The following is a 23,430-nucleotide window of genomic DNA, read 5'->3' as shown; positions in this document are numbered from 1 at the left end:
ATTTTATTTTTAATTTCAGTGATATTAATCTATAATAATCAAATAAAGTAAGATTAAACTGGTGCAAATGAGGACAAAACAGAATGTTGCTGCCTTGAAAAGCAAATAGGCACACACGCACACAACTTTCAAATGTCTATGCAAAAAAAACACACAAAAAGCAAAGAACTTTGTCTTGATTTTTCACTAATCATGAACTGTTAGGCAGATATTTGGTATAGAACATGACGTAGTTCTGCAGTACACATTGTAGTGACAGTGATGCTACAACCTGTGAATGGCACGTCAAACGTTTTGAGCAGTTTACAGCATATCGCACTGGATCAATGCACTGAAACGGCAAGGCATTACAGTCCAAATCCTCCAGGTGCGAGACCTCACAACGCAAAGTTTCTCATTAAAACAGAATCAAATGTGACCTTCTGTGCAAAAAGCAAAATAGATGAAAAATAAAGTATGCAAAATGAGAATCCATCCGTTTATACTCTGAAGCTGTGAGCAGCCGACCAGCTGCAGGAAAAGCTTTTATCTACACACTTTCTATGTGATGCAGGCCGTATATCTTCAAAGCCCCGGTGACTCAGCCGCTGCAGTGATACGCACAAAATATAGGTGTCTGATTTATTACGTTCAACCGTGGAGGAAAGAAAAAAAAAAAAAAACATGACAGACCTCATCTTCACTCAAGTTCCTCACGCAGCTCGGTCATGAAAAGCAGCAATGTGCCTCGCAGCTAATGATCAGTCATTGCTATAAAATTATGCAATACAGAGAAAATAATACAACATGCTCCAAGATCTTGATATTTCAGTTCTAGGGGAAAAAAAAAAAAAAACTATAAAAGCTGGCTCTTTTTTTTTTATAAATGACAAACAGGTTTTAGAAAAAAAGGTTTCCTCTGATAAGAGTGAAATCCAATCTTATTCTGTCAGGAGCATCGCTTTGGTAGAGGGAGTCGGGGTTTAATCAGCAAGCCTGGCACTATGTGGTTAATGTTTCTATCCCAGCACATCGAAATGGACAATAATCCCCAAAGTATTGGGAGTTTCTATCTCAGTCACTTTTATTTTACAAAACAGCTTTTCCGCTCGTTTTTCATGCATTTCATCGTCCGATAAAACATTCCGCTTCCTCACGATGCAGCCTAAACGCGTCTCTGACGCCGCTGTGCTCACGTCGTACGAGAGGCCAGCCGTGCATAATCATCCTCACATGTTCAGCGTGGGTTTTCAGTAAGGCACCGTTGGATTATTCCTTGGGATGGTAGTAAGCTCATGGAGGAAACATTCATCAACATTCGTCTCTTTGAGTGTGGACGGACCGACCAGCGAATGCAAGGCATATAAATTCATACTTTAAAAAAAAATGTAAACCAAGAAAAAAAAATAGAGGAAAAACGACATTCGTCAGTGCGAGCGCTCCAGGTCCAGTGTTCTCCGTCGATGTAGAGGATCTTCTTCATCTGATGCAGATTTCAGGGCCTCGACGAGAGACGAGCACAAATCCATCTATTGCTTGTCAACTTTTAATATTGTATTTAATTGTCTGAGTTCACACAGTGTGTTGCTACCTTATCATTATTGGTTTTCAATTTAGTTTTTTAGTTGTTTTTTTTTTCAGGCTCATGAGAGAATCCATGGATCCGGGTGTACGGCGATTAAAAAGTCATAAAAGTTCAAAATGCCTGCCAGCTTCAGTGTGTGTGCGACTGATCCTTATTCAATGGACTGGACGACCGAAACATAATCCAAATACTTTGAACGTTCCTCAAAAGTGTCCGTGATCTTTTAAGTCTTTATCCGAGACGCACTCAGTCCTCAATCTTATCCTCACTTGAGGTTTTCGATGATGGCGATCTCCCGGCGGTCAGCGTAGTCCGGGCTGAGGCCGTTCAGGTAGAGGCTGCCGTTCCGGGCCAGCGCTCCGGGGACGGGGCTGAGGGACAGAGTCAGGTTGGCGGAAGCCTCTCTGTCCTCGAACAGGTTGGCTGACAGCGTCCTCTTGCCAGGGGTCATTTCCTGGTTGATGGAAGCGTTGATTCCCAGCTCGGACGACAGCTTCCGCTTGATGGACGCGGCGCGCTGGAACTTGTCGTAGATGTCGACGCTGAGCCTCCTGCGCGTCTCTTTGAACTCCGCCGACACGTTCGCCGTCCACTCGGCCGCGTGTGCGCGAAACTCCCCGACCTGCAACGACAGAGTGAGGAGTGATATCCACAGGTGGGTCAACGTAAGACGCTTCCTTCGCTTACATTCGGTAGAAATCATACATCAGTATCTAAAGCAGTATTGAAGTTAGATGTATAGAGAATACAACTTGAATTTTGTCACCATTTCCTGTTTTAATCTTGTTCTATAACACCTTATCCACAAGTCACAAAAAATGGAGGGTCAAACACTCGAACGTCCACACCAAAGAGAAATTTTAGTCGCTGTTTAACTTCAAAAGCATGTTTTTGGACTGTGGGAGGAAGCTGGAGGACCCACTACACCACTAGCAAGGGAAATGGGAACATGAACAATAGGTTAACAACTGGGTTGAGTACTTAAAAAATATGTCATTTACTGTATAAATATCTCAACATTCGGCCGACTTGGGCGCCAGGTCGTCCTTTTCCCTGGTGAAATCTAGTAAACACGCCTGACGTCTGTCTGTCGAATTATTGAGAAAGGTTTGAAATGTTGCCGTTGTGCCTTTTCTGCTGTCAAAGCTGTGATTTACAGTGCACTGTGAATGTGTCACTGATATCGATGTGTTGTGTTGGGAGGCTGTCAGGAAGGCAGCTCTTGGCTCGGAGGCTGGTTGTTCTCCGGTTCGTAGTAGCTGGAGAACAATACGGGAGCCTGGAACTTCAAAATAACTCAAGCCTGTGACTGAACTATATATTTGGAGGTTATATAACATATCTTGTCAGGGTTTTTTTTTTTTTTTGTCATGTTTGTACCATTGCTTGTGGAAGACGAATGATTTTCGACATTTAAAAGTATAATTTGATTGTAGCTAGATGAAACATGAATTAAATTCCACACAGAGAAGACATACTTTGAATAAATTATAATTAGAAAGCAATTATGTGGAAACCCATGTGAGAATATCTCTTATTTCAGTGTGTTTCTGTCAAAAGCAAAGCTAAAAGTCTTTTCCTTCTTCAGGACTGTACTCAAAGTAAAAGCAAAAAGCATGTTACTTTAAAACTACTGAATGTATTCAAATCTTACTCAAATATAAAGAATAAACGGAGCGAATGTAGGATGTGACTACACACCTCTGACACTGACATTACTTATTTACAATTTTGAATGTAAAAAAAAAAAAGATGTAGTTCTTTGAATCACTCTAAAACATCCCCAGGAGAACACAGAGACCGTAGCTTTGTTTTTGATCGTGTTCGTCGTCAGACACAGCAGGTTAATACACCTGAACTTCTATGCGGCGGCGGCTGCCCAATAATTAATGAAGTTCACTTTTGTGAGGGTAAATGCCACATCCATTAATATCTCTTCGCTGGTTAGCTGCTCTTCCCTCAAGCGTTCCTCCTCACATGTTTCTCTGCTTTCTAATTAGTGACACACATGAAGGAATTCCATAACCTCCGTCCATTATTTTCAGAGCTAACTGTGGATGTGGAGACCATGTTTGTGAATGGGAGGTGGTGACATGAAATTCAGCGTCAGACTGAAGATTTGGAGCAACAAATGAAAGTTAAGTCGTCTTTGATTAGAGGCGTTTATCAAAACTAGTAGAGATCACATTTTTCAGGGAGCTCTTTCTCTTAAAAGACTCCAGGAAAACCTGACTGGTTCTTACCCAGCAGCCTGTTGGGATTTTCTTTCTAAAGAAGTGCAGAGCAGGAGCCTGAAGCAATAAATAAGAGATGATGTTTCTGGTGGTCCGGTGGTGTACGACCCAGTGCCACAAGCTTGTTAGACTGTGGACTGTATCTGCGAGCAGCGGTGTGCTTGTTTATTTAAAATGCGGCAGGAACCGAAGTGAAGGGATCATCGATCGCACCTTTATGACGCATGAGGTCCCCGTCTCCGGGCTCTTCAGTGATTTATTAATTTATTTATTAAGCTCTGAGGTGCACTTGAAAGGTTCTCAAATTGAAATTTATGACTCTTGACTGTATGTGTGTGTGTGTGTGTGTGTGTGTGTGTGTGTGTGTGTGTGTGTACAACCAGAGCAAAAAAAAACACTCCCTGCTTTTCTCCCAGACTTTCCCTTCCTGCTTTCTCGTTGCCCTTCTTCACGCTTGAGAGCGTCTCTCGTGGTAAAGTACTTTCCTTCCCAGATCACAGCGGCTACAGCCGCACACCTAATTATAACCGTAGAGGATTTCCACTGCAGAGGGTCGCACAGGACCTGTAACACCACACACACCACAGGGCACGTGTGCACAGAGATGAGGCTCCCATAGTACGCTAACCTCCATGAATAAACCACGCATTATTCCTCCTCTTGTACGAGTCTTCACAGAAGAGAGTCAGGAAGGAGATCCGTCACTTCAGATTTGTGAACAGGAAAAACAGGAGGGTCTCTTGTATTATGAAGTAACTAAAACATCCCTCTAGCTAGCAATGTTTTGCTGACACAGGTGTGAAAATGTGTAAAGCATCTGGAGCCACACAGGAGGTGTTCAGGGATGCTTTGTTTCAGTGGAAAAGGAAAATATATATTGTTAATGTAGCAAAAGAACACATGCTTAGCAGGGCTCCGTCTGCTAAAAGCATTCATCGAGCGATCCGCCCGGCGGCCTGCAGCGCTGCTTTAACCCGTTTGCATCTCAAGCAATATAAATGCAAAGCTCTGAATACGACGTTAACATATGCTATCGCTTCACAGTCCTGCCATAGAATGACATCTTATCGGCAGGGTTCCCGTGTGGGAGACGGAGGAATCATCTTGAATTAAAGGAAACACAAAAACAGTAATCTTGAGAATCACTGAGATCCTGCATGAAGAGTGCTTCAAGGCACACTCATGCATGTATCACACACTAACACACCAACAGGAGGACTGGAGGGATGCTCGTGAATGTGAATTTGAAAAGAGAAGACAAAAAAGCAGCATGAAAATGATAAACATTTTCTGGAGAACACAACAATGGCTGAAGCTGTTTGCTACGAGACCTGATGAAGCAGGATTACACAATTCATCATTGAAAATAACAAGAAATACGCAAAACTCCCCAAAGCGACTGAACACTGCCACCCAAAGTACAGCAGAAGCATAAATCGTACACTTTGCCCCTTTAAGCTCTGCAGAAATCCCTTCACAAACCCTCATAAAGGGAAGTGTGAGGCTGCTGCCTTCAATTTTTGAGTAAATACCACAGAGTTATTGTCAATGAGCTTTCAAAAGTGCATTGTGCACTAAACGTTTACAGGTGATTGTGAGCTCAAGGCAAGATTTCAATCTGTTATGCTCTATTTCTGTGGTTCTTCTCAGAGAGAATACCGTACTGCTGTGAAACACAACGCAGAGCGACCTCTCACCTCCTCTTTCGTCTTCTTGGAGATAACCCGGAACCAGTCCCCGATCATACTGAGCACTGCGGCAAAGTACGCCAGACCCACCAGGATCCAAAACCAGACCACGGGTTTGTAGTAGTTCAGGTATTCCAGACTCTCCGAGCTCTCCGCACTTCCAGCTGAAGAAGAGACAAAGCGAGTTGGTTATTAAAAAAAAAAAGGCTGCTATGTCCTTATAAGCTTTATCCGTCTTCGTGCGAGACTGAACGGGTCTTTAAAGTTCATCCTTTTGTTGCGTTTATGTAGCCCTATTAGTTCTATTTGAGTCTGATTTAATTGGCACGGAGACTTAGACTGCTTTGTCAAAAACGTTTCAAATATAGACATACCAGGGGGCGAGACTAGCAGGCAGAAATGAAATTGCCCAGGCCTCGTCTTTACTGAGCAAGATGTTATCAGCTGTGGTCGTTCGTTCACAGATAGATGCTATTATTTGATTATGTGTGCCAGTTGGCCCTGATACCCCGCTGGTGTCTACAAATTGCCATTTCTGCCACTTCTAACCGAGATGATGCTGTTCATTTAATGGATGTGTGTTTCCCCCCTCCAAACCCCGACAATAAATGAACCAGTATCGATCTGCGATTCTGGGTATCAGCTTTGCTTTCCCCATCCTTCCGTTCATTTTCTCTAACGCTTCATCCTACTTTAGGTTTTTTGCAGGATCCTGGAGCTGATCCTCACCGGCTACGACAGACGGCAGGCAGCCGGGTCCTTAATGGGGAAAACACGGAGAGACGGGGAATCACACACACTCACTTTCACACCTGGGGGCAATATATAGTTACCAATTAACCTCGAGCACGTTTTAGGGCGGTGGAGAGAGACAGGAGCACCCAGAGGAAGCCTCCACATGCAGAGCAGGCAGACTCGAATTTACCCACTACACCACTGTAGTCTTTTCTTTTGATTTCATAACTTTATTTTGGACATAATAACCAAACTAAGTTCTTATTGGCAGCTTGATAAAGTGTTTTTTCATTGGCCTTCCTTCTTCCTTTGGCTGAATTGACACAATAAAGCCAAAAATGCTTTGTATGTTTGTATAAAGTCACTCATCCCTCATTGTGGCAGCTCTAAGTAATACATGTTACACCTTCCCATAACTTCCTATAACATCTGCTGGGTGCAGCAGCACGGCCAGTCCCTCTCGGTACAGTTAGATAACGACTCATCCCCGCATCAGTTTAACTCACAGGAGTCCGGGATGATTAGTTTACTGTAACTATTGGGAGCTGGCGCCGGCGCTGTAATCCAATCTATAATCATTAGCCCTGCTCAGGGAAGTTTAATCTAGCAGCTAAGTGTTTGTGATTTTTCCCATCTGCCTCTCCCTTGTTCGCTGCCAAGCAGGTCAAATCAAGCTAATGCCACCTGCTACACATGCACACACACATGCACGCACACACATACAGTCTATGGAAAAAAAAAAAAAAAAAAAAAGAAACGGCTAGTTTGGCAATGAGTAAATAAAACCGTGAAGATTCCAGGCGGAGGGAACAAAACGAGCCACACTCTCAATTAGTTCTCTTGATCAACTCAAGTAAGTGAATAATAAATGAAGAATGGACCAAAATATAAACACATTGTAAAAACACAGCACATATATCTCAAATGTTCATTTTCTGTTTCCCTTAGTCATTAATTTGCATCTGAATAGTTCACTGTGTCCAAAAACACTGATTGTTAAATAACTTAACTTTCCAGGCTTGTTAATTTATGTCTAATTTGTTTTCGGAGTGAATTATAGATAGAAATTATATCAGTAGGTTCTGAATAATGCGACAGCAAATAAGAACTGAAGAGATTGAATGTTGATTTCCCATGATGTCAACTGAGAGGCGCAAATTAGCTTCAACTAGTTTATAAATAAGCAATCAAAAGTTATTTAGCCCTGGTGAGTTGCTGATAAAATGATAATCAGTTTCTGAATGGTGCGATGCAGACCGCTGGGATTTTAAATGGGCAGAATGGGTGTTTCATTGAGTGGAGCACAGACCATAATAGAAACCCAGTGGGAGATTTGTTGCTGCACGGCTTTTCAAGAGAGGCCAGTCCGAAGAATCTCTCGAAAAGGAAATCACCTTTCTCTCCAGCGACAAAGTCTCCGAAGCCGATGGTGGTGAGGGTGATGACCACGAAGTAGATGGACTCCAGGGTGCTCCAGCCCTCGATGTGCTTGAAGATGACCACCGGCATGGCCACGAAGATGAGGCAGCCGAACAGGATGAAGATCAGCGTGGAGATGACGCGGATCTTCGTCTGGCTGACTTTCCACTTCTGTGCCGAGAATCGAACAGAAAAAGGACAGACCATGACCTCAGGCAGAAGAATAAAATATTTCACATTGGAAATAAAAGGGAAACATCTGACTGGATTATTTGAGGATGCAAACACTGAGACAATGTCACCATTTATTACTTTATTTCAGGAGATTAACAGAGGGATGAAAACAACAAGAAGCTGCTTTATTTCTCCAGAGGCTTTCACTTTTTTCCCCCCTTCATGAGTTACTTTCTTCGACCTCCTTCTTGGAATCCATTTAATGTTTTCTAACATCTCAGGCGTCAAGCTGCAAACTTCATATGGCGAAACTTTCAGCGTCAGATGGTACGCCCACCCGGGCCCCGACGAGCTGCCACGGGTCGCACATACATGAATTATTCACCAGACATCCCACATGCAGTCACTGGAGCAGATATCCTGATTGATTCTTTACACTTACAGGCAGTCAGCTGTAACTACGTGACGTTCAAGTAGACGGCAGCCCCCGGGTCCCTCCTGTCCATCAGCGTTACTGTACATTCTACGAAAACGCCTGTTTTCAGCCTTTCCACTGGAGGTGGCCGCTTCCCGCTGCTTCCCTGTGTATCGCTGCCCTTTTCCTTCCCAGTTATGTAAGCCCAAAGAGCCCTGCCTCTGAGGGGGGAGTACAAAGAGCACACAGACCTCAGATCGCCGTGCCTGTGATGTCTTACGTCCTTGTGGCTCGATGCAAAGCCGGGAGCTCAGTACTGTAAAATACAGTTCAAATACATTCCTGCTGTTTCCTCTTGAAAACCGAGCAAACAGAAAACTGAGCATTTTGAAGATGATTTGATTCTTCAGAATTTTCATGTGATTCCAGTTCACCCACTTTTCTAGCTTGAGCCTTTCCTCTTTTAGGAAAGAAAATCAATGAATCATATTATTAATGAACCTGTTGTTGGCGCTTTCACTGCGATACTGACAAGGTCTGCAATGTGAGCACAGGGCAGACTCTTTAAAAGGACTCTTATCTCCCAGCGAGAGACGAAAGCCACACTAATGCTTCAATAATCTGTCAACTAAGATACATCCCGTCCTGATATATCATCTGCTACATGTCTTCTATTGATTTATAATCAAGGCTGACTGTCCAAGTTCAGCACTTAAGAGACAACCCAGAGCTAAATAAAGAAAGTCTTGTGAAGTTTGATACTTAGCTTTGCTGTTTTAGTCAAGAACAGATAAAATACATGTCGTTTTGTGCAATCCTTTTTTCATAACTGCAGCATAAAGTATCTCCACTTTTGAAGTTACAGTGACAGGTCTTTTAATTCCAAAAACCGCAAATAAAGCGACAAATATTTAAAATCTGAGTGCGTTTGCTGGTGTTGCACAATCCCTCCACACTACACCAGCATGCAGCAGGTGTTTTTAGATTCATTTTAATCACTGAGCGTGACCTTTACGGTCTATTATTATTTCCTCCAGCCCCGTCCTACACGACTGTGAGAGCGGGTATAAAAGCTCGCACATGTGAAAAGTCAATGTGTGACATGCAGCCGTGCTCGCAGTGTGTTAAATGAGCCTTTCGTAATTGCAGCTCCCCATCTGTGGATGTGCTATTTAAATATTTGAGGGGAAAAAAAAAAAAAAAAACCTCCACACATTTAAGTGAATCCTTCATAGCCAAAAAAAAAAAAATAAAAAAAAAAAGGGGTGAAATGAATCATAAATCCATGTCTTCTTTTTCTGTAAAATAACTGTCATTTTCTGAGTTTGACTTCAGGATTGAAACACACTGCATTTTAGATCGAAGTCCAGGAGTCTGTTCACATGGCAACCCAGAAACAGCATCCACACACACAAACACACACACACACACACACACACACACACACACACACACACACACACACACACACACACACACACACACACACACACACACACACACGGTTAAGTACAGGCTGCTGAGGTCTGAGGCAAAAGCAAATCTTTTACTTACGACTGCGAATCTGCTGCTGCAGTGCCTCGCACTACAGCCACCGCAATATAACTTAATGACTCCCTGTCCGCTGTCAGAGCGGCCGCACCGTGAAACGTGTCTGTTTGCTGTCAAATTTACAGGCTGTGATGTTCCCCTTGCCCTGTTTGCTCCTCACATGATTAGTTTCTCTGACCTGCGTCTCGTCTTTCGCTCCTCGGCTCGGCCTCTCATGGTTTTGTGTATTATTGTCCACAAGCTGCACTCCTCCTTTGTTCATGTCTTATTTTTCAGACACCAAAGCCGGTAAAAAACTCACCACAATCATCTTCTCTACTTTGGCGATGCCCTTTCCGAAAATAGTCCCCAGCTGGTCCCCGACACCGGCGAGCAGGAATCCGAACAGGGGAATCCCCAGCAGAGCGTAGATTATGCAGAAGATCCGGCCTCCTTCTGTGTGAGGAGAGATGTTCCCAAATCCTGAGAGAAGGACGACACGCACAGAAACATGCACCTGTTGAAAGGTTTTACATTTCTACTACAGGGCAAAGCGTCAAAAATACGTTTGAGTTTTCCCTTTAATTTTTTTTTGGTCTTAGTTTGTCGACTCAACATAAACAATAGGTAACATGTTAATCAGAACCAGATGTACAATATGTTAAACGGATGGGCGTATTTACCTCATAAATCTACATTGCATTTGCTGTCATGCATAAATTAGCGAGGGGAGGCTCGCCGTGCCACGTCTGCCTCGGCACTGCTGTGCCGTGCGCGATGCCAGAGTTTACTGCTGAGACCACGTTGGCAGCGCGGAGCGCTTTGTGCGAGAGCAAATGGTGTGTTGAGCAGACAGAGGAGCGCTCGTGCAAACGACTCTGCCGCGTTTTCATGGAAAGATTCGAGACGGAGAAAGATCTGTGGGAATTGGTCTGAAATAGTGGGGTCGCGTAGTTGCAATCATTCTGACGGTGGGAGGACAGACCGGCTACAGGTGCTGCACCCTGTCATTTACAAGTCATTCAAATCATGTCAGACACTCTGGACAGCCGCCAGGATGTCAGGCTGTACGAGAAGCAGGCAGCGTGAGGAGAGCTGGAGAGAAGCCAGGGAGGCAGGTGATCTGTGTGAGGAAGACGCTGGACAGCAGCAGTTTGACTGAGAGCGGGTATTAATGTCTTTATTTAGAAAACATAATCCATGCCTTCAAAAAATTAAGATTTGTTATGCTTAAAGATAAATATTGGTCGTCAGGATCAAGCTTGTGAGGAGAGATATTAGCTTTGGCATGTTGACTGAATAAGGAAAGAATGGAATAAAAGAGTGTGTTATCATTTATCTAATGAAAAAAGTGCATCAGAATAAAGAAATCAAATGACATTAAGTCTTGTTTGTTGTGAGTTTGTGTTTAATCAATGTCAAACCTGTCCTGAAAGGATTTATTAAGAATGTCTTTAACTCCAGTCTGTCTTCCTGTGTGCAGAATAATGTTCAAAAAGAGTGTAGTGAAGGTGAAGCTGTGAAATGGTTCAAACAGAAGCGACCTACGATTCCACTGAGTCTATCAGAGTCTGATCACCTTTTCTCACCACTCATCAGGTTACAACACATTTCAGAGTCAAAAAAGTCCACATCCTGTTCAGCGAAAACTCCAGTGAAGTTTCCTGTACAGACTCACACTCCGCAGCACACGCTACCTGCTCCATTATTTAGGGTTTAATGAGACGCCTGGATAATGAACTCCATTAATGCGGTCGTCTGTCTCAGGATAGGAGCCGCAGGGCGTCTTCTAATAACCTTCCAGGTAAACATTTGAACAGCTTAACAACTAAAGCAAAAATCCATCAAGTCACTGTGATTCCCTGATTAGATTAACAGGAAACAGCCGGCCGATTTGTTTCTGAACACCTCCGGGTGACCCTGCGCAACAGACAACGAACTAATAAAACAACTTGAATTGTCTTTCTGAATTAAACTGAATCATTGCTCTTTATAAACTGCAACAATTTTATCTTAATGCCAGACACAAATGAGAGTGTAACACGCATGAGTTAGATTCCAGCTGGTTTTGTATTTGTGAGTAACGAGGGCGATCGTCGATTCAGACAATCCTTTTTTTTTTTTTTTAATACAAACGATGTCACAGCAAGTTATAGCAGCTTGCGCCCAGTTTTCACACTGCCTGCTCCAGCTGGGACTTCAACACTGACCTTCCACATAAAGACGGACCATCTGATCCAGTGATCTGACCACAAAACAGCGGAGGACACAGTAAACCGTGCTTTCTCTGAGCTAAACTGTGTTCAGTGCAGAAAATAAAAAAGGAAGGAATCACACTGCAGAAGAACAGTGTGACACTAATTATTACTGCACTTTTAACTCCCAGGGGAGAGACGGAGAGAGAGAGAGAGAGAGAGGAAAGGAAGCAGGAGAGAAAAAACAGATACAGAGTCCCTTCAGCTCATTTCCTTGATGAAGACGGTGGATGAAAGCCGGTGGGGGGGTTTCTATGGTTGCTTTGCGTCATTAATGCATATCCAATTAAAGACTTCCACACAGACAAATCAATCCGTGGATATGAATTCATGCTCAACCGCCTCCTGCTGATATAAACAGGGCCAGAGGAGGATGCAAAACCTGAGGGGCCGGTGGGCGTGAGCTGCGTCTGACACGTCCGGACAACCGTTTCCCCTCACTGTGTTCTCAACAGACCGAGCGACACAACAGCTTGGAGGAAATGTGGACTCACGACTGGAGGCAGTGGAATAATTGCCTCGAGAGACTTCTTTGTGTCTTATGCAGAAACATCTATTGACTAACCGGATCGATCAAGCAGGGATGCAGCGGCAAGTATACAGAGAACAGTGTTTGCTGTGGAGAGGCTCCTCTGCTCTGTAAGCGCTGCTAACAGCACTCCATCGCTTCCTCACGTAGGGATTACGCTGATGTCTCATCATCTTTACACGGACTAGACATCATGGTAATTTTCCCCCAGATACGTGATCTCCACGCTTCTCGTGCTGCCACTGCAATCAGTCGGGTCACCTCAACCCAATGAGGAATCTGGACAAGCCCTAGGTCCTCTGCAACAACAGTTCTCTCCACGGCGGCACAAATCCAGGGAACATTTCGTACTAATCTGGAAAAAGTGATTTGCAGACAGACGACGCAGCAATTATGTCCTGTTTACACCCACAAAGAGGACGACAGGTTTCTGCCGCAGAGTCAAAGATGAGACATTTTGCCATCAACCGAAAACAACCAAACAAAACCACGCTTCAGTTTGAATCATCCCTTTCACTTCTCTGATTATCAACTTTCCTTATCCTTAAACCTCTGTAGACATTTGAGAGAATTTTTTGACAGGAATGGTCCTTAAAAAAAACATTAAAATGTGCTTAAAGGCTCCTTTTAAAAACATTTTATACAGTTTTGCTTCATATGTGTGGATGTTTCAAGTTTCTTGATAATTTTTCAAAGCACTTTTTGAACGTAGTATTAAAATATTTTCTGGAATGCAAAATGCACATGGTGCATGAGAATCCAGTAAATATACAGATTATATGTGTGTATATGTATGTATGCATATATGGGTATGTGTACGGGCATGTATAGATATATATAAAAATAACAGCCTCTAAATGCTTCCTATAGCTCCAATGATGGTCTGGATTCTGGCTGAAGGTATTTTTGACCATTCTTCTTTACAAAACATCTCCAGTTCAGTCAGGTTTAATGGTTTCCGAGCATGGACAGCCCGCTTTAAATCACACCACAGATTTTCAATAATATTCAGGTCTGGGGACCGAGATGGCCAGTCCAGAATGCTGTAGTTGTTCCTCTGCATGAATGCCTTAGTAGAGTTTGAGCAGTTTTTCGGGTCGTTGTCGCGTTGAAGTATCCAGCCCCGGCACAACGTCAACTTTGTTACTGAGTTTTGAACAATGGTTGCAAGAATTTGCTGATACTGACTGGAATCCATGCGACCTTCAACTTGAACAGCCCCCAAGCATGAAGGAACCGCCACCAAATTTTACTGTGGGTCGCAAGTGTTTGTCTTGGAATGCTGTGTTCTTCTACCGCCATGCATATCGCCCCTTGTTATGTCCAAATAACTCAGCTGTACATTCATCAGTCCACAGCACCTTATTCCAAAATGAAGCTGGCTTGTCCAAATGTGCTTCAGTAGAAAAGGCTTCCGCCGCATTACTCTGCCATACAGCGTCTCTTTGTGCAAAGTGCGTTGAATAGTTGAACGATGCACAGTGACACCATCTGCAGCAAGATCATGCTGTAGGTCTCTGAAGCTGGTCTGTGGGTTGAGTTTGACCGTTCTCGCCATCCTTCGCCTCTGCTTAGAGATTTTTTTTGGCCTGCCACTCCAGGCCTCAACTACAACTGTGCCTGTGGTCTTACATTTCCTCATTATGTTCCTGACAGCTTAAATCTCTGAGCTAGCTTTCTGTATCCTTCCCCTAAACCGTGATGCTGAACAATCTTTGTTTTCAGGTCATTTGAGAGTTGTTTTGAGACTCCCATGTTGCTTCTCTTCAGAGGAGATGCAAAAAGGAGAACAACTTCCAACTGCCCCCCTGAAATACCCTTTGTCAAGATTGGCTTCACCTGTGTATGTAGGTCAAGGGTCAATGAGCTTACCAAAGAAACTTTGCATCCAAACAATTAGTGCTAAAGGTACTCCAATCAATAAAATAACAAGGGTGCCCAAATTTACGCACCTGCCTACTTTTGTTTAAGTAATTGTTGCACACTTTCTCTCCCAAAAACTTCATTTCACTTCTACCTTAACATTGCAAAAAGCTACATTTGTAAACAGATTAAGCATGAATGGAGAATTCTGAGTGATCTAATGGTGGATTGACTCCAAAATTCCTCTTAAGAAATGCCTCATTTAATGACACCTCCAACAGTGACTCATAAAAACTTTCATGAATCACAAGACATCAGTGGTGAAACGCTGAGTCAATATGACTCCTCAAAAGGAAATCCCACACCGCAGCAAAAAGGATGCATATATTCAAAACAAACACATGAAGCAGCCACAGAATATAAGACATTCATAGCAAATGCTTCAAAAGGATCTTGGAAATATTAAAATGTATGTGTCTATACTGCCAATTTCTCCTTTTTTCTTAAATCTAATGTTTTTTTTAACACAAGCCTTCCTTTGAAATCTGAATATATCCCTACTGGGTGGAGATTGCAATCTGCTGATGCATGATGGAAAAAAAAGCTAAAAATGCCATGTTTCATTTCAGAATTTGATTTTCTACTGAGGGAGCGAGAAATGCAAGATGGAGCCCAGCATACGAATGAACAAATACAGCAAAATGTCAAAATCAACTGTGTATGTATGTGTGTGTGTGTGTGTCTGGGTTGAGTTTCTGAGTGTCAGGTCAGGGATCTCTGATCCCGCTGTGATTAATAATAAAGAGTTTCACATTTCATCGATGCTCATCCCAGTGATAATGAGATTATGCAATTCAGGAAGTAGTGGTACTTAACTGTAGTCCACCATAGATCCAAATTATTGATGATTTTAATAAAGAGATGTACAATCATTTTCTATGATGCTAAATGCTTAAAAACATGCTGCGATGGTTCTCTTTCGTCGGACAGTATGCATCTGCTTACCGTTCAGTTACTGCTAATGCACTGATTCGTATGTGTGGCTGCACCATCAACATTTTCTATACAGTTCATTTGCTTTTTTTTTTCCCCTCTAAGCAGGAGTGATCATGAAACGTTTCAATAATCAAATTGAAAAGTCTCCTTACCTATGGTGGTGATAACAGTCCCAGCAAAGAAAAAGGAGGAGCTGAGGTCCCAGAGGCTCGTCTGATTGGACAGATTTCCCGATGGGTTCACACCTGCTCGAACAGCAGAAACCACTTGCTAAAAGGAGAAAGCAAATAAATCAAAAATGAAAAATTAGCACACAATGCTACAGCGTTGGGGAGTGTTTTTGCTACATGAGCTGAGAAGCAGCAGGAAGTTAGCGGCGTGCATCGAGGTTCTTGGGGGAATAAACGACGAAAGATGCAAACATCCAACCAAAACCAATTATTGAAGAAAGAAATGTGGAGCATCTGTCATCTCAGTGAAATCCATGACACTGAAATATCCGATGGCTTTTGTTGTACTTATTGTGATCAGTCTCATTGAATGTGTAGGATGGAAATATTTCCAGTCAAAATCAAATCTTTCCACTGCTGCGGGTGCTGCTGACTGCCTCCATTCCTCTGCTGAAAGGCACCAGAAAACAAGCCCAGATGGTGAGTTTGGGCGTGACACCACTGCCTCAGCCTGTGCTTAATTATTCATTGTAAAAACCATAAATTTACAAGCATAATAATTATTCCCATAATTCAAGTATCAGATGATGACACTCCTCTTTCTGCTTTCCGTATCTCCACCATGGCCTCATGTTTGACTTCAACAAAGGAACAACTCGTCTACTGGAGAGAAGAATAAAAAGAATGGGAAACTGGGAATCTAACCAACCACTACTTGTTCATTTGGTCCCTTTAATTCTTGCTAATAGCACTGTCTATATGAAGACATCCAAGAGAGAAAACTGACTTGCTTGCAAAGGATGGAGTAAGACAAAAGTCAATTTCTTCTAAGTGCTGAACACGACGGATCTCACAGGATCTTTTTAAAAACAGACCCCTGCTAATGCAACGCAACGCCGCAATTCAATCCAGGGAGACAAAAGGCTTTAAGGGCCGAGCGGCGTCTCGGCATCTCCACAGCGCCATCACTGAAACAAATGAAATAGAAAAGCTTCAAACGTCAAGGGAGCAAACGGCCCTGCTATAGAACAGATGTGAACAAAAACAAAATAAATAAATGCAACAGCTTTACTGCACTGTGCAGCAGCCTTCATCCCCCTGTGTATGTGGGATTTTTCTCTCTCCTTCATTCATTGGAACCAGAAAAGATTCCTGGAGCACAAGGCTATTTAAAAAGAACAGGGAAGCAATATATAGGAACGTTTTTAAAGTTTATAGTCGTAGTCAGAGGAAATGTCCAAACATACAAGAGTGTTCATTAAAGTACTCTCATTTGTGTGAAAAGGCAGAAAAAGATGAAGTTTTTAAAAGTGGCGGCGAATGATTGCTGTAGTGGCAATAAAGGGATCAAGAACGAACATTAACAAGTCAAGAGTTAAGATGAAACGAGAGGCCAATCAGTGCAGAATCAGCAGCAGGTCATGTAAAATATCTCTGAAGTGATCTGAAGTGTTTAAGAAGTTCACTGAGATAACAGACGTCTTATTTCTCCAGATGAGGTTCTGGCAATCACATTTACTTGGCCATCTTTCAATATTTAACAGAAAAGTGTCAAACACTTTTCAAAATAGTTTTAGGAAAAAATACTTCAGCTTGAAATGAGCACATTTTGAACACAGGAAAAAACAATACAACGATTTAATGAAATGTTCTGGCGGTGATGTTGAACTGTCTGGCATCCCAACCCTCTTTTACCCTTTAAACATTTAATCTTATGTGTGTTTACAGTGCCGTCTGTTCCTCATTTTCCTGATGAATTTGTGTTGTCTTCTCATTTCCTGTTGTGTCTGTCTGTCTTTGTGCTTTCTTTAGTGGGAGTGCTTCAGGCACTGTAGGCTGCACCTGATGTTCTGCAGTGGAGGACCTTGATCGCTCCACCTCCTCCTCATCTGCCTCCTGTATTCAAGGTCTTAAAGGTCTTTCTGCGTATTCTGACAAACACATTCAAAATCTACACAGAAACGTCTCCAATTCTAATGAGAAAAAGTAAATCAAACATTTTCTCTCAAACTGCGAGTTGCAGAACCCTCGGGCACTTTATGCTGTCTGTATTTCCACTAGAATGTTACGGCTCACTTTGTTTGTGTCAAGGACTGAAACTGTAATATTTTGGGCTCGCCGCTGTTTCCCCTTATCGGTTTATTGCCTTTTTGAGTATCAGACTGGAGGAACACATTGTGAGCGAGCTCCGGGGGTCAGATGTTTTAATCATATTTCATGAAGCCTTCAGTCTATTTAGTGCTTGTGAGAACACAAACAAAGAGCAGATTTAATAACGCACCAGCTGAAGATAAAGAAGCATTCAGCCAATAAGGCAAGTCCATCAGCGGTGTGGTGTTTTCATTTGTTCTGTGAATGATGATTTCCCTAATAAAACAAAGGAGTCGATTCAAAGATAAGGTCCTTCATCCACCGCGCCGCTAGAAACATAATTTAGCAAATCACACAATCAACCGGGCTCGGCTCAGTCAGATCCTTTGATTCTCATCCAAACAGGCACAATAATTCACTGCTGTGGCGCTCACTTATAAGCCAACTAACAGAAGATAAGACATAATGATGTGGAGACCAACAGGACCCGTCCCTGAACTGAGAAACCCCGTCAGCAGAGACTGAATCGCCAGGGCTTTTTAACTTTATTTAATCACTCCTTTGAGAGCACAGCTCTCCTCAACCCTCCGCTGACTGGCTTTTGATCAATGGGCGCACGCAAACGTGCACACGTGTGTTTGTACACATAATTAAGGTAAAAGTGAAAGGTGGACACATGTGTTGATGACGTGTATCAATAAATCATCAGGAGAGAACTGCTGCTGAACTGGCTGACCTCGAGGGCCCCGTGCCGTTTGACAGCAAAAAAACCACAAAAAGAAAGATTTATGTTTAGTCAACAGCGCGTGGAAGCTGCTCTCGCAATTAGCCTGATGGTCTTAAAGTCAAACGTGCGCCGTCAAATGTTCCCCAGAGGGAGCGAGCAGAGATTTCCTCAGCTCAGCTTCTGAAGGCAATAATTGATTTAGTTTAATTTTCCAATTTGTTTTTGATGTTCACAGCTAAAACGCCCCGATGCAAAACATTGGGGTCATGAATATTTGGGTCAGTGGAAAGACAGGTCTGCCGCCTGTACTGAGAGGGAAACCTGACGACGGCTGTGCATAATGGAACACGGGTCACACAGTTCAGGTGACCAGTTGTGACCAGAGGAAGGTAAACAGCACGGGTGTCAATCAGGTCATGTTGAATCGGATTGTTTTAGAAACCAATATAAACCAACCGAGACTCACAACCAGGCCTATCCAGCATCATTCAAACAGATATAAAGGCAAACTACACTATTAATTCTTAATTGGAGGAAAAACTGTGTTTTTATTTATCAATTATCCAAAAGGTGATGCCTCCAATGACATCAGCGTGGTTTCAATTATTATCTGAATAAATCTTGTTTTTCACATTTGAGAAAATTCAGAATCAGAAACTAAAGAGGTTAAAAGCTGGGAAAAGGAATTTCTCTGAGCCTAGAAAGATCTCCTGAAGCTCTCAACTGCCCCACATTTTGAGAATCACTGATCCTAAAGAGGTGAAGCACTTCAAGTCATATCAGTCTATCTTAAAACCTTCTTGGCTTTATGCTCAGGCTTCAACAGATTATTAATTTTGTAAGGAAAGACAACAGTGAGGACCTCAAACTAAGTGCAATACGCTGCAAAAATAGAAAGAAAACAAACAAACAATTAATTTTACGTGTCAATCTGTCTTTGCAAACAAAAGAAGTTTCTGTTCTTTCATTTGAAAACCTGTGCTGGAACGCTCACGGTTATATGAGCAGGAAACAGGTTCATGTTCATGAGGCTGCTGATTCCCTTTGTCCAGAATCTCACATTTCATTCTGACAAGACAGACGGTCAATCTGAGAGATGGGTGGTCTCCGGTGATTGATCATCCAGCCACTGCAAGCACGGCCATTATTTTGAAGCACAAGCTCAGCTTTCTGAAGACAAATAGATTAATTCATGTAAAGCCATAACAGTGGGAGGATATTATAGAGGCGCAGTCGACCAGAAGTGATTGATCAAGGCTCATCCAGAAGTGAGGAATTCAAAGATCATTTCATAAACAAGGCATATAACAGCTAAACCACCAAAAAAAATGAAAGAAATTACAATAATAGGCAATACTGGACGCTCATCAGGCAGCAGGAATAATTCTATACAGAAAACCATGGCATGGACTCACTAACATATCCAGTGAGTCAATGAAAATCAATCAACACAGTTGACTTTCTGCAAATCACAGCTTAAACTTAAAGCTGTGTCAGAATTCTGGAAACCATTAAAATCATTGAAAGCAAACCAGAGGGGAGGGGGATCCAGTCATCCTACTGAGCAGCTTCAATCCTGTAGCAGTCAAAAACAAGACAATGTTCCTCTTTCAGAAACTAAAAACCCTCTCCTCTCTCTCCAGATGTTTACAGACTGCGAGAATATTAAGAGATGTGACACAAACATCAACCAAAGCCGCAACTGAAAAATGTCTGATATTCAACACCCAATATGTTGTTTATAGATCTATTCTGAGTCTCATTATTTGCAGTACATTACAGAGACGCAGCTTCATCTCTAACAAGATTTCATTACTGTCAACATGAGTAAATGAAATCCTACAGTATACGCTTGGAGAAATCTATTCGAAGGTAAAATATTTATATTCAACAGAAAAATTGCACCAATAATCTTGATTGCAAAGATGCAACTGTAGAAAAAAAGCAAATCAGAAGCTATTATGCCAATAAAGATATGTTGTTAAGCTGTTCCTCTAAAAGAAATCCTCTTTCTTGATAAAACTTCAGTCAAAAACCCATGTAGTGCCACAGACAGTATTCCTACTCAGACATGAGCATGACACAGATGAGGTCTTTCTTGAACCCTGTTCACCTCTCCTGATGCATTATATGTGCTTTTACGCTGGTGAAAGTCATTATTCTCCTTTCTTCTCGAGACACAGACTCCTATGCTGCATACGGGGATCATTCAATGTAATAGATTTTCTATACTGTCCAATTACTGGCAATGGCTTATCAAGTCACACTGTCCTGCTTAAGAAAGATGTCTCATGTCCAATCAGCAAGTGGCTGAAAGGACTGAAATGAATGTTTCCTCTTTAAATGTCCGATCATTTGATTACTTTATTTTATTCCTAATGTTTGTATATTCTGTCTTAACACTCTGGCCCTGGTCACACGTTGCATTAACTCGAGGGAACTGCAGCGCGGGCCAACATCAGCAGCGTTGGACAAATGACTTATCCCCGCAGATTTACGGGCCTTTCAGTTCTTTCACGTTGAAGAAGTAATCATCGTGCACAAGCGCAATATGCCAGCGATAGATTCCCCAAGAGAGGCAGCTTTTAATCAAACCTGACAAGTTCGGTGTGAAAATCAACTAATCCATAAAAGAAGAATCATGGGTTCGGCCGGTGTCTCTTGTTTGACGACTGCTCACTCAATGCTGATGTATTTATGCAGTCGGTGACATTTTTAGCAGTTGAAAATTAATGAATGGCTGAATACACGCTGATTTGTTCTTTGACATAGATGACTTGTGGGTCAAAAATCTACAGGCTCGAAATGAAAGATGAGGCGCTGATGTGCCATTTATCCTTCTGGAGGGAAACCAGACCGTATTTTGTGATTTCTGAGGCAGAAAAATTTAAACTCATACCATATATTGAAAAAAATAGATGTGGTTTTCACTCCAGCAAAGGCCTGCAGATATTAAAAAAAACCCAAACACTGTGTGAATTATAGATCTGACTGAAGCTTTTCCTCACCTTGACCAGATCCTCCAGCTCGGACGAGTTCACGCAGGCGTGCGTCGTCAAGAATTCCAGTTTTTCAGTCAGAATAGCCAGTTTCTGCCTGCTCTCGTGCGGCTGCTCCAGCGCCTTGAACACCGTCGCCCCGATGATGAGGTACAGCACCACCAGGAAGAAGATGGCCGACACAGTCTTCCACCTCATGACGGTGGTGCGGGTGTCACACTCATCCTCTGGGGGGGTCAGCACCACCGGCTTTGTGGAGAAGGACAGGCGAGGCTTGGAGTTGTTTGCAGCAGACTTTGGGTCAAGAAGGTCAGGTGCAGCCACTGTGAGGATGGGACTGATTAATGTGGATCAATGTCTCACTCGTTCATCACATACTGTAACTGTTAACCTCTGATCAGTATCTATCTTGAGATGAAGAAAGTTCTGCAAACCGCTTTACCTTTCACTGTCATATAGCCGCCATTATATTACTGAAATCAAGCCACTTTTCAGGCGAGACTGTGCTTCGTGTTTGCAGTAATTTACCCATCTTTTAATCAGTGGATGTCTGGAAACGGAAATGATCCCTTTGCTCACTTTGAATATTGTCACACGAACATACGGCACCTGTTCTCCAGGTCATTGCATTCCTGACATCTTATCACTGGGACACAGATGTTGTCAGCGCTCTGGAGCAGAAGCTGATGTCGAGGTGTGAAGTGCTTTGGATGCATTAGTGCAGAAATTGTGCAAAGTCGGAGAAAAAGACGACCTGAGTGCGGATAGATGTGCGCTGCCTGATACCACCCTGAACCCCCTGGTGGCTTCCCTTTTCTCTCCTTTTGTCAGCTTCTCTCATGGATGTTCACTTTATGTCTTTCACACCTTTTCACAGATGGTTCGGATGGAAAAAGATTCCATTTTAACATCTGCTACACGAGAGGGAAGTTTTCTAGATAATCATCTGAGTTTCATCTGATTATTGATCCAAATGAGAAAGATGCCAGTAAGGTGCATATAATTAATAATTAAAACAACTATTTATACCATTCGTACCTCAATTACCTTGGCTTCACACAATGTACAACCAATCTCTGGCTACAGGACTGTAACTAAGACACAAACCAGTTTTTTCTTTTTTTGTGTGTGTGTGGGTTTGGGGAGAAATCCTCACAGTGACTGAATGGAAACTCATTAAAAATGAAACACTCCGTCACATAATTGTTTCCAAACAGCTTGCTACTGTAGACGTAATTACATAATCACAACAGAGACCAGAATTTTACTGTAAACAGCCCAGAAAGGATCCCCGACTGAATAGTAAACTGTAATAATCTGCTGATTTTAGGAATCATGTTTACTTTGCTATTATGAGTCTTTCAGTGATAACTGGGGGGAACACTTAGCTCACTCTTATTATGCGTAAATATGACTGAATTGATTCTTCACTGAGTGCAAAATGATAAAATTTCACAATGAAAGAGACAGTTTTAATCTAGCAAGGGCTGTTTATTGGAGCACAATAACGAAGTAAAGTCAGAATTTTAAGAGCTACTCTTAAAATGTCTTAGTGGACGATTTCTATAGTTTTTTTTTCTTCTTTTTTTTTGGAAACCGGTTCTCTCCTGAAGCAGACTTCACGGCATTTAAATTGTTAGATCATAATCACAGAGCAAAATTGTTCTGAGCGCACTTACTTCTCTACCATCTCTTCTCTCTTTGTCTCCTCACAGAAGGATCCTCCTCTCCCTCCTAGTGGAGTCCCCTCCCGGCGGCGGCGCTCCCGCGGAGGGACGTGTCCGCTCCCCACATGGCTCCGGCGAGCTGCGATCCCTTCACCCTCTTCACTGCCTCCGGAGGAAATCCACCCAGGACATCGCGTCCCCGCCAAAATGCGCCCTAAGACGGTGCGTAAAAGGAGCGGGGGGCGCAGGTCGCTTCCATGAAATCCATGCAGGCGCTTGGAGAGTTTGCGTCCCCCTGCGCGCGCGGTGCCAGAGAAGGACGGAAGTCTGGAGGGGGATGGATGGTGGAGGTTAGGAGGATGGAAGGAGGTTTG

At 42.7% G+C, this 23,430-nt stretch overlaps 2 protein-coding genes across 2 annotated transcripts in view; both read right to left on the bottom strand.

Annotated features, from left to right (window-relative positions):
* cmtr1 (cap methyltransferase 1) overlaps positions 1–23,430 on the bottom strand; it is a 506,633-nt gene that overhangs the window by 49,540 nt on the left and 433,663 nt on the right. The gene's annotated exons all lie outside the window — the stretch shown is intronic.
* On the bottom strand, positions 1,816–23,121 carry LOC115402530 (potassium channel subfamily K member 2). The gene is made up of 7 exons (XM_030111100.1): positions 23,069–23,121; positions 21,399–21,712; positions 15,555–15,672; positions 10,082–10,242; positions 7,616–7,811; positions 5,496–5,650; positions 1,816–2,186 (listed from the first exon to the last, which is right to left on the bottom strand). Coding segments are annotated over exons 1-7 (1,302 nt in total). The 5' UTR covers positions 23,070–23,121; the 3' UTR covers positions 1,816–1,829.

This window comes from Salarias fasciatus, chromosome 15 (genome assembly GCF_902148845.1).
Source record: "Salarias fasciatus chromosome 15, fSalaFa1.1, whole genome shotgun sequence".
Lineage (NCBI taxonomy): Eukaryota > Metazoa > Chordata > Actinopteri > Blenniiformes > Blenniidae > Salarias > Salarias fasciatus.
This window is presented reverse-complemented; position numbering and strand designations above follow the sequence as displayed.

What these genes read in the sequence shown, in the direction of transcription:
- LOC115402530 (XM_030111100.1), bottom strand. An exon ending in GACTGTTATCACCACCATAG is followed by an intron (nt 10,243 to 15,554) that starts GTAAGGAGACTT and finishes TCCTTCTCTCAG; the next exon opens with GATTTGGGAACATCTCTCCT. An exon ending in AAGTAGAGAAGATGATTGTG is followed by an intron (nt 7,812 to 10,081) that starts GTGAGTTTTTTA and finishes TTCTCGGCACAG; the next exon opens with AAGTGGAAAGTCAGCCAGAC.